The 17,612-nt window shown below is 41.8% G+C and overlaps 1 protein-coding gene across 1 annotated transcript in view; it reads right to left on the bottom strand.

Moving 5' to 3' along the window:
* The window catches only part of LOC123512324 (acylphosphatase-2-like), a 20,485-nt gene extending 10,968 nt beyond the window's left edge, over positions 1–9,517 (bottom strand). Inside the window, exon 1 of the mRNA XM_045268660.1 lies at positions 9,293–9,517. Coding sequence (XP_045124595.1) covers positions 9,293–9,338 — 46 coding nt within the window. The 5' untranslated portion in view covers positions 9,339–9,517. The remainder of the gene's footprint in view (positions 1–9,292) is intronic.
* Between the last annotated feature and the right edge of the window lie 8,095 nt (positions 9,518–17,612).

Genomic DNA, 17,612 nt, shown 5'->3' with positions numbered 1-17,612 from the left:
GTTGGTTAAATACACTTTTGTTGAAAATTTATAGCTGGACCTAGACTGTTTATTGTTATTGTCACTGATTATCATTATTGTTATTACGTACAGTACTGGTGAATTCATGGGCAGGTTCATTAGATTTTGCATCCTGATAGCTATACTGAGCAGACTTTATCGTCATGACACGCAGATAGACTCGTGGACATGTTTGTTATTATTATTGATTGATGAATCCTCGGACACCGTTTTCTGACCACATTCCGCTGCAATGTGGGTTAGGGCCACGTGAACAGTCCTTAACCCCTTCAATACTACTTTTACTATGAGTTTTAGATGTGATTGGACGATTTTATTTATATTAGGGAGGCTCTATTGAGATCAAAAGATTAATGGCTACAATCTTCACTATTTTAATCCCCACATAAGTTTCTGAAGCTGTACAAAATCGCCAAACAGTAAGCAAAATTAATATGAAAACGCGGCATGGTACTGAAGGGATTAAAGACTTAAAGGGCACATGAGATTGAAAGACACGAGATAAAAAACATAAATAGATGAATAAGTAAATAAATAAATACATAAATCAATAAAGATAGTAGCCGAGGCACATGAGATAAAAGACATAAATAGATGAATAAGTAAATAAATAAATACATAAATCAATAAAGATAGTAGCCGAGGTGTAGCAGGACAAGACGAAGCAACCCTCAAATTAGTAACTAAAACGAAATCGGCGGTGTGTAGCAAGGCGGGGCGGGGCAAGCGAGGCGGGGCAATGGGCAACCTTCAGGTGTTAAGACGCATTGCAGTGGGTTCTCAGAGTAAGGTTAAGGTATGCTGTCTTCGCGCGTCGCCAAACTCACAACCCCGTCCGCTTCACTGATATATATTTAGTGTGGCCTTTCAAGTGCCATTATGAGCCTCCCTTGCGGCCGTCAGTCTTGCCAACGTCAGGCTGTCGCAGTGAATTAGTAGAAGTGTGGGTCGTGAGTCAGGTGCCGCGTCGCGCTGTCCATGTCAATGTCATCCATCAAAATCACGTGGGCATGTCGACCCCTTCCTCCCTCTGTGCTCTGTCTCTTCCCCTCATCCCCATCCCTTCGCCTTTCCTTTACCGGTCACTCCCTCCCTTCAAATGCGTGATGGTCGAAAGAGTTAAAGGCTTGGTTTGTGAAATGTGGTGAAGGTTAACAGGTATAGGTAGTCAGGAAGCAGAAATGGATGAAGGAATGGATGAAGGAATAGAATTCAAGAAATAATAGAGGTAACTGTAAATGTGAGAAAGTAATTGTAAATGTAAGTGAATAATTATAGAAGTTAGGAAATTATGAAAGAAAGGAAGTAATTATGATAGTAAGTAATTATGATAGTAAGTAATTATGAAAGTAAGTAATTATGATGGAAAGGAAGTAATTATGATGGAAAGGAAGTAATTATGATGGAAAGGAAGTAATTATGATGGAAAGGAAGTAATTATGATGGAAAGGAAGTGATTAGGAGAGTAAGTAATTATGGTAGAGAGGAAGTAACTATGAAAAACGATTACAAAAGTGAAGCAGTAGTTATGAAATAGCAATCAAGTAATTTTATGAAATTAGTAAAGAAAGTAAAGATAAAACGTGAAACTGAATACTAAGTTAACATTTTCTATTCTTTAAGGTACCATTGCATCGCTGTCACACTGAATAATAATAAACATCGCCGGTACACAACACAACTCGTATTTCATTCCGCAGACTCTCCCATGCAACTCCGAACCACAGAAGAAACAACGAAGCACCGAAACAGCTCCAATCATCTCGAATCAGTCTTCTCCTCTGGAATCTACTTATCATTAGAAATTTTATTCCTTGTCAAGCATTCTCTTATTAATTTTGGCTCCCTAGTACTCGTGAACATAGCACCTCTGCCTTAAGAATTCGGGATAGGAATGCTGCTTAGGAATTTGGCAGGAGCGTTACTTTCCCTCACATTTTAAAGATTTGTGTTCAGAAACGCTTCGCTCTCTCACCACGACCATTTTCCAAGGCTACAAGGAGGATCAGTCAGGTTCTTCATACTGTTTCTCGTGTTAGTGATATTAAAATCTTGTTAATCTGTCACTAGAACCATAAAAACATCCCATAAAACTCGTGTGTCTTCAAGTAGAGGGTTTTTTTATGTAGTAAGGTTGCTGCGCAGAGAAGTTTCAGAATACGGTTCAAAATAGACGGGGATCAGTTGGGCCACTGTGTGTGAGCATCGCCCGGTGACAGTGTTGCCAGGTTTGAGTGTGAATGTCTGTTGTTATGGTGGTGGTGGTGGTGGTGGTGCTTACTGATGATGATGTGCTGGTGGTGGTGCTTGTCATTGTGATGTTGGTGGTGCTTGATGTTGTATTGCTATTGGTATTTTTGTGGTTCTTAATTGTTGTTGTTAAATTGTTACTTTTTGGTTTACTATTTTTATTGTTGTTGCTGCTGCTGTTGTATTGCTGTTGTATTATATTTTTATGGTTATCAATTTTGTTATTCGTTCTTGTTACTTATGTGGTTATTCTTGTTCGTTTTCGCTGTTATTGTTACTTATGTTGTTATCCTTGTTATTATCGCTGTTATTGTTATTCCCTTTCTGCGTAAGTCGTTTAATTGCCATTGTTGTTGTTTTTTATATCCTAAATAACGACAATCTTATCATACTTTTGTGATTATTCTTGTTCTTTGTTATTGTTGTTAGTTGATTTGTTAATATTGTTGTTTTGGATACCTAAACAACAACATTAATTCCATACGTTTGTCTTGTTGTTTTCCTTGTCATTGTCATTAGTACCATCGCGACACAACACACCACCACCTTCTATTCCAAGCTTCAGGGTCGGTTTTTGCATTGCCGGGTGGTGACTGGTGAGGTGGTGAGCCAGACTTACATCACATCACATCACATCACATCATTGGTCAGTCATTTAATCACCTGCGTGCTTTCCGTGTCTTCCGTGCTTGCCGTACCTTCATCCTTTGAGTGATGAGCAGGAGGCTCTGCTCACGTGATAGCCGACCCGTGTGTGGCTATGTGGAAGGGGGGAAAGGGAGGAGGTAGAGCAGTAGGGGAATGGACTTTATCCCCTTCCTCTACCCCTCCCCTACCCTGCGTCCCTCCACACCTCACCTGGCACACACCTGACACCTTAGTGATTTACAGTTTTTATTATTGTTATCGTGAGTCACGTCCTTGGTAAATGTCAAGTTCTCAAAATCAGTGGTACAGGTGGTGGTGGTTGTTGTGGGGGTTGTAGTGAAGTATTAGTAGTGGTGGTGGTAAATATAATGAAGTGTCCAAAAGAGTAAATGTCTTGAAACTAATAAGGATTTTCTCTTCGAATGTTCTAATGTAAAAAAAAAAAATTATTATCGTACAACTATTTTCACCAATCACTTTCTTAGTTTTAACTAACCTAACCTAATCTACTAATAGGAAATCGTTCATTAGTTCATTTATTGATTTCTATGTGACTTAAGTATGAATCACGGAGTTTCAGACGCCGCAGCTCTGGGCAAGTGTACACGCGGCCAGCCAAGGCAATGACGAGGCGGTTATTCTACACTCGGCACACTCGTTTGTCGTTCCTGATTTGACTCCGTGAAGGAATTAGAGGCACGGGGGACTATATATGAAGAGCGAGTCAAGGCAGCCTCTGACAAGGACAAGACTGGCGGAGCAGCATTATGCATGAGTTTTTACGACATAATGAGCAACACAGACCTTTCTACTCACTCTTGACTCATGTTTCGTCTACTTCATCTCAACATTTATCTTTTCAGAGTATTTTCCGTTGCTATTGACCAAAGCCCTAACATTAAAACAGTACCTTCACTTCTCCATCTTTGAAACTGCTGCAACTCTCCTGTCCACTACAATGCAAGATTTTACCAATACTTTTCCACGCCATCATCACTTTAACAGGCAAATCACTACTGGCGACCGTACTAATGCAAGAATCAACCCGCACATCTCCACTCTTTCATCTCTTGCACTGGTAAATTCCGGAACTCTGTTTTCTATTTTCCCCACCGCCGTGTGACTCGAGCTATTTTGAGAGAGGAGTATCAAGAAACCTATGTGACTAGATAAAAAACGGACTCCAACTTGTATTTCTGGGGAAAGGAGAGAGGCTCTTATATTCTTCTTACTTTTTCTCCCTTGGCCAGACTCCCTTACACAGAAAAAGAAATGAAGGTTATGAGATGGTTCAACCGTGAAGAATAAACTCTACTTACTTAACTCTTTTGAAGGTTACTTGCATACAAGTACAAATAGACAGAAAAGAGACAGGAATATGCGCATGAAAGAATAGATAGATAACAGGAAGGAAGAAAATAATGATAAATACCAAGAGGCAGGAATTTAAATTATAAATGTGTAGACAGAAAAATGATAAGAATACAAACAGGAATATAATTGATAAAGATACAAGCAGGCAGGAGTGTTAGTAAAGACAAATACATACAGACAAGATAAGTGATAAAGAGACAGACAAGAGTATAAGCAGTAATTGATACATATAAACAGGTAAATTATAACACGATACAGTCACGAAGATTAACATTTGCCAAACACCTTGAAATGACAGACAGTAATAGTAAATGTAAACTGAGGAAATGTTAAGTGAATAGAACAATGAATGAATGAATTCGGTAGATAAGTGGTAATGTATAGACGTTTAGAGAAGTGGGGAGTAATCGCTGGCTGACACACACACACACACACACACACACTTAAGTCCTTTGAAGACCCGCCATGATGAAGATACAGGGCCGTCTCCTTCTCCTCCTCCTCTTTCACCACCTCCTCCTCCTCCTCCTCCTCCTCCTCCAGTCACCAGGAGAGAAAGCTAATTATAACACACACACACACACACACACACACACACACACACACACACACACACACACACACACACACACACACACACACACACACACACACACACACACACACACACACACATACACACACACATACACACGCATCACTATCCCACACTCTTTTCCTCCTCTCTTTCCGCTGTTTTTCCTCCCCTTTATCTCCCCTTCTGTCTCTCCTCCCCTTTATCTCCTCCCCTCTGTCTCCTCTTTTTTTGTTCACCTCTTTTTGTTGTTCCTGCTGCTTGCTGACGCGTGCTTCACTGTTAGGTAACGTGGCTTCACTGGTGCTGAGATAAAATGTTTACACTATCTATGTGAAAAGTGAATGGATGAAATTTTCGTCTGGTATTTGTAAGTTGATTTGGTAGAGAATGCAGAGTTTGTAGAAAAGAACATTTCTTTCACTACCGATGCGAGAAGTTGAATGGATAAAGTAAAGTTTTCGTTTGGTATTTGAAAACTGGATGTGGTTTCCTTGTTGAGTTGGTAGAGAATGGGGAGTTAGTAAAAAAATAATTTAAACCACTACCAATGCGAGAAGTAAAGTAAAGTTTTCGTCTGGTATTTGCAAATTTAATGTGGTTTTCTTGTTTTTTAGGGGGGAAAGACAGATTGGTGAAAGAAGAGTTAAGCTAGCTAAGGAAGATATAGTTTGGGTGAAAAGAGGAAGTACAGAGTTTTCTTGTTGAGTAGAGAATGCAGAATTAGTAGAAAAGATTATCATTTTTTTCACCACCGATGCGAGAAGTGAATGGGTGAATCTAGTAAAGCTTTCGTCTGGTATGTGTAAGTTGAATGTTGTTTTGTTGTGGAGTTGGTAGAGAATGCAGAGTAAGTAAAAAAAATAGTCTTTTTTCACTACCGATGAGAGAAGTGAATGGATGAAGTGGTGTTTCTCTGGTATTTGTAAGTTGAACACGGGCTTTCTTGTTTGGTAGAGAAAGAATATCAATTTTACAATGCCGATGACAGAAGTGAATGGAGATGAAGTTTTCGTTTCGTATTTATGACGTGAATTAAGTTTTCTTGCTAGATTTGTAGAGAAAGATGCGAGAAATGAAAAGGTGAAGTTCTGTTTTCATCCCGAACTTGAATGCAATTTTCTTATTGGCTTTGTAGATGTTGGCTTAGTTACAGTGTCAGCCTCTGGAACAGTTTTTCTAACAGTTCCGGGGATGTAATTACAGATGCACATGTTTCTTGATCATATTCTCTCAAACATCTTGCCGTCTTATCCCGACATGTTTCAGGTTGTGATGGAAACTGTTGTGGTTTTCAAGAGTATTATCGTTATTTTAGTGATGTAGAAACTTTTTTTTTTCTTCTGTAGGAATAAAACGGTACGTATGATTATTACAACTTTAACTATGAGTCTTATGTGGCAGAGAAATGATTGCAAGTTTGTACTGTATTCTGCTGTATGGTCCTGTTGTATTTTCTTGTATTCTATTGTATTACTGTGTTGCAGCGTGCTACATCTGATCAAACACAAGGACTCTATTGCTGTCCATTACACTACCGTCTCGTTATGCTGTCCCTGCCTCGCTCAGTTTACAATTTCCCATTACTGCACCGGTTGCCTTGTTGCTGCCTAGTAATAGCGCCGGCTGCTGTGATGCGGCTGCGGTGGTGTGCTGTGGTGGCCTGCTGTGGTGGTCTGATGTTACCACCTCGCTTTGTTATTGTTACCTAGTTTTTATTGTTTTTTATTCGTGAGAAAAAAATCACAAAGTAAAGTAAGATCCAAAGACAAAGATTCAGAAAAAGAAGAAAACGTGAGGAAGATCAAAAGGCAAAAAAAAAAAAAAAGTTTAGAGGAAAAGTGAAGAAGAGCAAATTGAGGAAACAAAAGAGAGGAAAACCCAAATACGAGAACAAGTTGAGGAAATAAGCGAGGAAAACCCAAATACGAGAACAAATAAAAAAAAGAAAACAGTAAGGAAGACCTAGATACTATAAAACAAACTGAGAAAAAAGTGAAGAATCAAAGGCGAAAACAAATACGGAAAAGAATAAAGTAAGAAAACGCCATGTAATTGTCACTCCTTGAAAGAGAATGTACGATTAATACTGTCGTTTTTTTTTTTTTTTTTTTTAATAGTGAGAGTATATTATGGTGTATCTAACTATTTTGGTGGCGTGGCTGTGTTCATCTCCCTGCGCCAACCTTGTATATACGTGGCCTGATGCTCCTGCCACTCCCACCCCGCCTCTGCCGCAATATTTGACAGCACCCGAAATTAAGAGGCTTGGCAGCGCGGCCAAGACTGACAGGGTTGACAGAGGCCGTGGTGGTGTCTGTGTTGTGACGGGTGACGGAGTGTTCTGTTTATCCCAACCTTGCCTAACCTAACCTAACCATACCTAACATAACCTAACCTAACCTTGCCTAACCTAACCTAACCAAAGCTAACAAACCTAACCTAACCTTGCCTAACCTAACCTAACCATACCTAACATAACAAAACCTTATTTAATCTAACCTCACCTGGCCTTACGTAACCTAACCCTGCCTAACCTCCCTAAAGTTACAAGAGAAAACTTAGTAGTGTTCAGTGCCACAAAAACACAATTCCTCCTCAAAAACACAATTTCTCCATCTATCAACTCGATACAACCTTCCAAACAACTATCCCCTCTTCTTCTGACACTCAGCTGTCTCCCTCTTCCCTCACTAAATATCGTCGGTGTGTCCTTTACTCATATTCTTAACTGGAAACTTCACATCTCATCTCTTGCTAAAACAGCTTCTATGAAGTTAGGCGTTCTGAGGCGTCTCCACTAGTTTTGTTCACCTCTCCAACTACTAATTCTATACAAGGGCCTTATCCGTCCCTATATGAAGTATTGTTGGGGGGTTCCACTCACACATCCAGTTTTGTTATATAGAGGGGAATCCAAACCTTTTCGTCTCGACTCCTCTCCTCTGCCTGACTGTCTTCAGCCTCTTTGTCACCGTCGAAATGTTGCATCTCTTGCTATCTTTTATCGCTATTTTCATGCTAACTATTCTACTGATCTTGCTAACTGCATTCCTCCCCTCCTCCTGCGGCCTCGCTGCACAAGGCTTTCTTTTTCCTCTCACCTCTATTCTGTCCAACTTCCTAACGCAAGAGTTAACCAATACTCTCAATCATTCATACCTTTCTCAGGTAAACTCTGGAACTCCTTACCTGCTTCTGTATTTCCATCTTCTTACGAAATTACTTCTTTTAAGAGGGAGGTTTTAAGACATTTCTCCTTGACTTTTGGATAACTCTTATTATCTTTAAGGAAACTAGCAATCCAGTGGGCCTTTTTCTTTATATTTGTTGTTGCCCTTGGCCAGCTTCTCCTCTATTACATAAAAAAAACCTTACCTAACCTTACCTAATCTGACTCTAACTTTACCAGACTTTACCAAACCTAACCTTACTTACCTTTCTTGACCTTAACTAATTTAAAGTAATATAACCTCACCTAACCTTACATAACATGAAATGACATGATCTTACCGAACCTAACCTAACCTAACCTAACATAACATGACATACCTTACTTAACCTTAACTAAAAGGAAGAGGAGGAGAAGAAGAAGAAGAAGAAGAAAAAGAAGAAGAAAAAGAAAAAGAAAAAAGAAAGAAAAAGAAAAAGAAAAGGAAAAGGAAAAGAAAAAAGAAAAATGAAAAAAGAAGAAGAAGAGGAAGAGGAAGAGGAAGAGGAGGAGGAGGAGGAAGAAGACGACCAAGAGGAGGAGGAGGAGGAAGAAGAAGAAGAGGAGGAGGAAGACGACGATCAAGAGGAGGAGGAGGAGGAGGAGGAGGAGGAGGAGGAGGAGGAGGAAGACGACGACCAAGAGGAGGAGGAGGAGGAGGAGGAAGACGACGACCAAGAGGAGGAGGAAGAGGAGGAGGAGGAAGAGGAAGACGACGACCAAGAAGAGGAGGATGAGGAGATAGAGAATGAGTAAGAGGAGGAGGAGGAAAAGGGGAAGGAAGAGGAAAAGAAGAAAGTGGTTGATTGATTGATGGAATGAGTGGCCACAGGAGGAGGAGGAGGAGGAGGAGGAAGAGGAGGAGGAGGAGGAGGAGGAGGAGGAGGAGGAGGAGGAGGAGGAGGAGGACGACGAAGAAGAAGAAGAAGAAGAAGAGGAAGAGGAGGAGGAGGAGTTTATATAAAGCCGTAATAAACCTTTAGATCTTAAATAGGTAGCTTTTAAACTGCGATAGTAGAGAGAGAGAGAGAGAGAGAGAGAGAGAGAGAGAGAGAGAAAGAGAGAGAGTGTGTGTGTGTAAGTCATGAATGTTTGTACCTAGGTGTGTCGCAGCGGAATACTGGAGCGTGTGCGGCGGTCTTGCTTAACTTGTGCGTGCAGGTACGTGAGTGTGCGTGGGTGTGTGGCGTGCATGGCGGAGACAACAGACTCACCTTGCACCTTACCAAACACCTCATAATCAGCAGAGGCCATCTCCATCTTGACGGCAAAGACTCTCGCGGCAGTAACACAACAGCAACTCCCTGGCGGCGACTCGAGCAACCGACCACACGCGGGCTTATCTTCCTCTCACGAAGGAGGCGCCGAGGAGGCCCTTAGAGGCACGTGTAGTAATGAGCGGGGCGACAGCAGCTTACTGGCAGCCCCTCATCGGTGACAGCACAGTGCAAGACTCCCCCGCCACCCCTCGTCCCCTGAGCCACTGTCCCTGGCAAACACCCAGATCTCTCTCTCTCTCTCTCTCTCTCTCTCTCTCTCTCTCTCTCTCTCTCTCTCTCTCTCTCTCTCTCTCTCTCTCTTCCTCTCTCTCTCTCTCTCTCTCTCTCTCTCTCTCTCTCTCTCTCCGCCTCCTACAGGATTGCTAGAAGGTTCCTCAGTTACACGTCATGGCAGCTTCGTGATTTATAAAGCCACAACTAACCCGCCACGTCACGCACCCCTCCTCAAGTTCAAGTTTTGCAAGGCGCCCGTATCGAAAAGTTTGGTGTTGTGAGATCGAGTTCCCGAGCAGAGTGTTTTTAAAAAGTTTTGTTCCTGATGACTTTTTAATAGCCTGTAGTGTTGCCTCACGTTTCTCTTCGCCATCTCCACTTTATGTAACTAAAGTAGTACCCGCTCCCCTCACCTCGGCGTCGCAGTTCCTTACGAAGTACTGAGACTGGGGACGTATTGAGAGCATGGGGTACAGCCACCCTTGAGATCATCTGAAACACTTCTAGCTGCACCTCCACAACTTCCAAAAAGGAAACTAGATGAAGTGACACGGGTTTTTTAAGGGTGTTTTTCTTATGATTCTAGTGATAGATAAGCAATATTTTTACATTATCAGCAGGAATAACGCTCTTGAGAACCTGGCTAATAATTACTGTGGTCTTTGAAAATACTTGTGGTGAGAGAGTGAAGCGTTTCAGAATAGCCATGTCTGAGGGGTGGATCTGAGCAGCCGTCGCCTCATAAGTTTAGTAGTAATAGTAAAAGTCTTGGTGATAACTGTAGTTTATTTAGTTTATTTACTTATGTCACGTTAGCTCAGCAGGAAGCCGTCAGCCCGTCACAACATAATGAGTTATAAGAAAGGGGAGCAGTTGGCGCTATTTTCATCTTGTAAAGTCACGTGTACAATAATAGCAAGAAGGAAAGTAGCAATAGTTCATATTCCATTTATTATTCATGAATCATTATTGACATTATTTTCTCCACTTTCTCCAATTTTTTTCGAATTTTTTTTTTCGTTTTGAAGCTATTTTAGCATTTTTCTTCTTAATTCTTTTTATTTTTGACGCTATTTTCACCGAGTGCCGCTCTTAAACCAAACATTCTTTACCTTAATGACAAGCTGGAGGGTTATAAAAAAGTTTACTATGCAGTTAAACATTTTTTTCTAACCATTTTATCAATTTTCCCTTATTTTCTTGCCTCTGTTCTTCATTTTTCGTTGTGTTCTTATGAATTTATGTTTCAAATGAACACGTTATTTGTTTATCGTTTATCATGTCATGTCCCTATCCTCTCTGCCTGGTCCCTGCCAAGAACCCGCCTCGCTATCCTGCCCATCGCCTTATCCCCTGAGCATCCTTCCCAACGGCAGGCAAGATAAGAAAGAATGACTCGGATAGATACAACATAAGTATAGAGAAACGGGAGCATACAACTACAGCCGAAGTGCACAGAAGACAGAGAAACGCCAGTCACTAGTAGAAGAGAAACAATTTTATGTGTGTGTGAGAGAGAGAGAGAGAGAGAGAGAGAGAGAGAGAGAGAGAGAGAGAGAGAGAGAGAGAGAGATTGAAACTAGCAAAAATAACAGTCACCTAAAAAGAATTAACCAAAGAAAAGATTATTGAAAAGAAAAAAAAATAAGTTGAGAGAAACGTGAAATTGACAAACTATAAAAAAAGAAAAAATAAAACAACGAAAAAAAATGAACCATCGAACTAAACATAGAATTTCGTGAAAAAAAAAAAAAGCGAAAGAAACTGAAGAAAAAAAAATCTCAAATCGTTGAAACTTTAAAAGCGGGAAAGTTTTTGAAGGAAGAGTGAGGAAGGGAGAGTGGCTGACGAGTGATGAGAGAGTGAGAGGTGGTGGCGTATGCTGCAGGTGGAAGGGTGGAGGGGTGGAGGGTGGAGGGTGGAGGAGTGGAGGGGTGGTTGGAAGGCAGTGGATATTTGTACGGTAGTTTTGGTTTAGCACACGAAGAAATTCTCTATCCACCGTGTCTCTTCCACGTATTCAGTTATCACTGTTTTCCTCCTCCTACTCTTGCTTCTTTTTCGTCCTCCTTCTTCCTCTTCTTCCTTCTTCCTCTTCCTCTTCCTCCTTCCTCCTCTTGGCTTTCCTCTCCGCGTTCCCCTTTTCATATTTTTCCTACTCTTATTCTCGTCTCTTCCTGCTTCTTTCCTCTAGCTAAAATCGTCATTCCCTCCCTCTCTCTCTCTCTCTCTCTCTCTCTCTCTCTCTCTCTCTCAGAACCACGAAACTAGAAAAAATAACGAAAATAACCAAGAAAACTGTAATAGATTGAGAACAAAATCCCGTGTGTGTGTGTGTGTGTGTGTGTGTGTGTGTGTGTGTGTGTGTGTGTGTGTGTGTGCACAGAAGGAAATGCGACCAGACCAGACCGGAGCAGACTAGACCAGACTAAGAGACATTATACCCGCTTGCGTCCTCTTATTGCACACATCCCTTCGTTATAAGCTGGGACGATCCACCTCTTACAGTGCATTCCCCACAGACCCTCCTCTCCAACACACACTCTGAAGAAACGTACCGCCACTCCTCCTCCTCCTCCTCCTCCTCCTCCTCCTCCTCTTCCTCCTCCTCCTTCTCCTCTTCCCCCACCCCCCAAGAGCTATAGTTCAGAGCCAGTGACGTGAATAAATGTTGAAATGAGAGTGCAGAATGAATGTGCCTGCTTGTGTGTATACGTGCGTGCATTCATAGGAGAGAGGGAGAGGGAGAAGAGGGGAGAAGTGAGGGAGGAAGAGAGGATTGGTTGAGGGTCTAAAACAGCGTAAAAGTAATTAAGTAAACATGAAATAGAGAGTAAGATAAAAGGAATAAAAAGCAAAGGCATATTGAGAGAAAGAGAGAGAGAGAGAGAGAGAGAGAGAGAGAGAGAGAGAGAGAGAGAGAGAGAGAGAGAGAGAGAGAGAGAGAGAGAGAGAGAGATTCGCAATAAGGAAGACCACAAACACAGTATCTCAGAAAATTTATGATGTACCATAATTGCATGAAATGTATAACAACAAAACCAAAAGCTGCTCTAATCAACACAAAAACACTTCAACACTTCAATTTGGAACAAGAAGACTACATACCGAGAGATTGCAGTCACCCCAACGACTCTGCCTCTTGAAAGCTTAATTTATGACCTCTTAACTTTTCAGAGAGTCGGACTTCATGAAATCTAGTCACGTTTCAGTACAGTTATCGACCATTCAACGTTAAATATTGTTAGCTGTTCTAAAATTGACGTTGTTACTGTGAAAACCTGAGACATACAGACAAGGAGATAGACAGACAGACCTTCGTAGTAATATAGATATTTCACTATATGTGTGTGTGTGTGTGTGTGTGTGTGTGTGTGTGTGTGTTATTCAGCACGGTCGTCTGCTAGTCACCCCAGCCAGTCTTTCACCTACGGAAAGAGCTCATACTGACGGATCTTCGGGTAGGACTGAGACCACATCACACACAACACACACCGGGAGCGCGAGGCCACAACCCCTCGAGTCACATCCCGTACCTATTTACTGCTACGTAGGTGAACAGGTGCTACACATTAAGAGGCTCGCCTATTTGCCTCGCCGCACCCGGGACTCGAAACCAGACCTTTCGGTTGTGAGCCGAGCGTGTTAACCACTACGCTACGCGATGTGTGTATTTGGGGAAGAGGTGTGTGGCTTGGCAGTAAGGTATGACTGAGACGAGGAAGAAGAGAAAAAAAGAGGAGAGTAAAAGAGAATCAGAAAGAGAAAAGAGATAGAAGAGAAAGAGAAATGTAAATGTTTATAGAAATGAAAAAGAAAAAGAAAACTAGCGTCCTTGTGCAAAAATTATGAAGTAACAATGTGTGTGTGTGTGTGTGTGTGTGTGTGTGTGTGTGTGTGTGTGTGTGTGTGTGTGTTTTCTGGCAGGAAAAACACACTTAATTCGTGGTTAAAGATGAGGTCATCAAATACCTACATCCATTTTTTTATTCCACATCCTCGTAGAAATATAGAATAAAATAAAAAAAAAAATTTAACATGACATCTTGGCAACTGTATTCTGAGAGAGAGAGAGAGAGAGAGAGAGAGAGAGAGAGAGAGAGAGAGAGAGAGAGAGAGAGAGAGAGAGAGAGAGAGAGAGAGAGAGAGAGAGAGAGAGAGAGAGAGAGAGACGGGTGGATCACTGGCTTAACATCAATTTTCTGTTTACGAAAGTAGTAGTAGTAATAGTAGTAGTAGTAGTAGTAGTAGTAGTAGTAGTGAGGAGAGCGAAAGAAAATAAGAAAATGAGTTAAGAAGGTTGCTGGTTGAGCAGTTTCTAAGTGGATTGTTTTCTCTCGAACTCACTGTTTTCCTCATCATCACCACCACCACCACCACTGCAGCCATCACTACAACCACTATCATTCACACTTATTTATCTTCATCTTTGCGTTCCATTTTCCTTCTTTATCTTTTTCTATTTTAAGTTTTCACCGCGTCTTTCATCACTACGTTACTTCTGCTATTGTTTTTTTTTCATATTTTTGTCAAAATTTCACATTACTTCCCCACCCATATAACAATGTTCAAAGCTCCAATGATCGCTATAACACCACCATAACGATCTATATCCTCTCCTTAACCTCTTCAGTATTGAGACCTAGTTTTGCCATGAGTTTTGGGTATGATTAGACAACTTTATTTACATGCGGAAGGGTCTTTGGAGATCAGAAGATTGATGGCCAGTGTCTTCATAATATTAATCCTCACATAAGATTCTGTAGCTGTATAAAATCACCAGATAGTAAGAAAAATTCATGTAAAAACGCGTCATGGTAATGAAGGGACCTCCCAAAACCTAACCTAAATTACCATACATGCCATGACACTACCACACCTATTACATACCTTCGGTACCCATTATATCCCTTCCATAACCTCGTATAACCTACCTACACCCACCATAACTATACCTTACCCATAGATATTGCGTACAATAACCTCCACCATAACTCATAAACCACCATAATTCCAAAACAAAAACACTTCTTATCTTCTCTAACCACACCAGTGTCTTCGTAACATCACCATAACTCTAAGTGGTAGAGTAGTAGTAGTAGTAGTAGTAGTAGTAGTAGTAGTAGTAGTAATAGAAGTACTAGTAAAAGCAGTGGTAGCAGTATTAGTGGTAGTTAAAGTAGTAGTGATAATGGTAGTAATAGTAGTGGTAGTTGATTGTGGTTGGTTGAGGTGGTGGTGGCAGTGGTTGACTTGAGCAATTTTGATTGAGTGGTGCTGGTGGTGCTGGTATTGTGGTTGGATGAGGTGATCAGTGGTGGTGGTGGTGGTGGTATTGTGTCAGTGGTGGTAATTGTGGTGTCATGTTTGATGGGGAATTGGGGTGGTGGTTGGTGGTGGTGATGGTGGTGGTGGTGGTGGTGGTGTGGTGTTAATTGATTTTGATTATTATTGATGGTGGTGAATATGTAGGTGAGATGTATTGATTAGTGTGTCTGGTGATGGTTGTTGGTAGTGTTGTGCCATGATGTTGGATGGTAGAATTGATCATGGGGTGTTTGGAATAGAAATTGAGCAGTGTCTAATATAGTCTATGTGTCAGCTAGAATGCGTAGTGAGTAGAGTGTGTAAGGTATGGTAATTATATGGTCTGGTCAGATGGTAAATTGGTCTGCAGTGATGGTATAATAAGTGGTCGTGGTAGTGTAATGGTTAGATAGTGGTGTCAGTGTAATAAGTATGGTATGGTTCATTGTAATAATGTACTAATACTACGATACTTCCTATTGTTTTTTTCATATTTTGTAATTCAGACTTACCATTAACAATGTGTCTAACTCAATGATTCGCACCATGTTATTATCTACTTTCGTGTTACCTAGTTTGGATTTGGGTATGATTGTTTTTTTCGGGGGGTTTTGGTTATGGGGTCTTTAATTTTTATGGTTTGTTTGTATAAGTTATAAAGGATGGTTGGGTAAATTATTAAAGGAACCCCGTTTCTCCCATTTTTTTTTTTTAAAATCATCCTTCCCATGGATTTGTAAAACCTCCCAAACCATAAACCACCATATTCTTTCAGTGTGAAAACCCCTAGGGGTTGGGGGGTGGGGGGTTTTTAGGGGGTGGGTTTGATTTGGGTTTGGGAAATTTTTGGGGGGGAAGGTGAAGTATTTAAATAAGATGGCAGGGATGAATTGGGGTGGCAGAGGGGGTGAGAGAGGAACATTGGGGGATTAATTGTTATTGGAGGGGAGGGCAGGGTGAGAGGGCTGGGAGTGTGTGGAGGGAGAGGCGGGAGAGCAGAGGGGGTGGGTAGGAGTAGGGGGGTGGGTTGGGGCGGGGAGGGGTGGCGGGGGCAGTGGAAAGAGAGAGGGGGGTGGGGGGTAATGTGGGGTGGTGGGGGGAGAGAATGGATTAATTGCAGAGAGAAGGATGGAATAAGGAGTGTAGAAATAGGTACCAGGATGGATTTAGTAGGTGGTGCAGGTTAAGTAGCAGTAGTGGTAGTAGTAGTTAGAATAGTAGTACTAGTACTACGTTACTTCTGCTATTGTTTTTTTTTCATATTTTTGTCAAAATTTCACATTACTTCCCCACCCATATAACAATGTTCAAAGCTCCAATGATCGCTATAACACCACCATAACGATCTATATCCTCTCCTTAACCTCTTCAGTATTGAGACCTAGTTTTGCCATGAGTTTTGGGTATGATTAGACAACTTTATTTACATGCGGAAGGGTCTTTGGAAATCAGAAGATTGATGGCCAGTGTCTTCATAATATTAATCCTCACATAAGATTCTGTAGCTGTATAAAATCACCAGATAGTAAGAAAATTCATGTAAAAACGCGTCATGGTAATGAAGGACCTCCCAAAACCTAACCTAAATTACCATATGCGCGACACTACCACACCTATTACATACCTTCGGTACCCATTATATCCTTCCATAACTCGTATAATACCTACACCCACCATAACTATACCTTACCCATAGATATTGCGTACAATAACCTCCACCATAACTCATAAACCACCATAGCGAGAGTTAGGGCTAATGACCTCTGCAGTGACACGCATCAATAAACATGGGGTGGAGGTATTCTGTATGGTGGTAGTAGCAGCAGTAACCAGTACCAACCAGTACCAATAGCAGTAGTGCAGTAGCAGTATAGCATAGTAGGTAGTGTTGAACAGGTTAACAGCAGCAAAGCAGTAACAGAGTTGACATTTTGTTTTGTGGTTTTTGTTGCAGCGTTGTTGACCAGCAGTTGGCGTTGAGCATTGTAGAGCAGCAGTGTTGTTGTTGTAGCAGACAGTGCAGCAGTTGCAGCAGTGCACAGTAACAGCAGCAGCCAGTGAGCAGATACAGCAGCAGCAGTGTTGTAGCAGCAGCAGCAGCAGAGCAGCAGCAGCAGCAGCAGAGCAGCAGCAGCAGTTGCAGCAGCAGCAGCAGCAGCAGCAGCAGCAGCAGCAGCAGCAGCAGCAGCAGCAGCAGCAGCAGCAGCAGCAGCAGCAGCAGCAGCAGCAGCAGCAGCAGCAGCAGCAGCAGCAGCAGCAGCAGCAGCAGCAGCAGCAGCAGCAGCAGCAGCAGCAGCAGCAGCAGCAGCAGCAGCAGCAGCAGCAGCAGCAGCAGCAGCAGCAGCAGCAGCAGCAGCAGCAGCAGCAGCAGCAGCAGCAGCAGCAGCAGCAGCAGCAGCAGCAGCAGCAGCAGCAGCAGTAGCAGTAGCAGTAGTAGCAGTAGTAGTAGTAGTAGCAGTAGTACCAGCAGCAGCACCATACAAAAAAAAACCATATATACATATATACACACTACTACTACTATTATTACTACTACTATTACTAGTAGTAGTACAGAAGGAAGAGCAGCAGGCAGAAAGTTAAGGGGCTATCACACTGGCGTATGATACGCGGAACGTGGGCCATGGTTCTTGGTACAAAACCAGGAACACTATCACACACAAGCTGCCTGTGTTCTTGTTATGCTAGGCAAACGGCCCACTAACCAAGACAAAGCCTAATCAAAATAAACTAG

This window comes from Portunus trituberculatus, chromosome 33 (genome assembly GCF_017591435.1).
Source record: "Portunus trituberculatus isolate SZX2019 chromosome 33, ASM1759143v1, whole genome shotgun sequence".
NCBI classification, from domain to species: domain Eukaryota; kingdom Metazoa; phylum Arthropoda; class Malacostraca; order Decapoda; family Portunidae; genus Portunus; species Portunus trituberculatus.
This window is presented reverse-complemented; position numbering and strand designations above follow the sequence as displayed.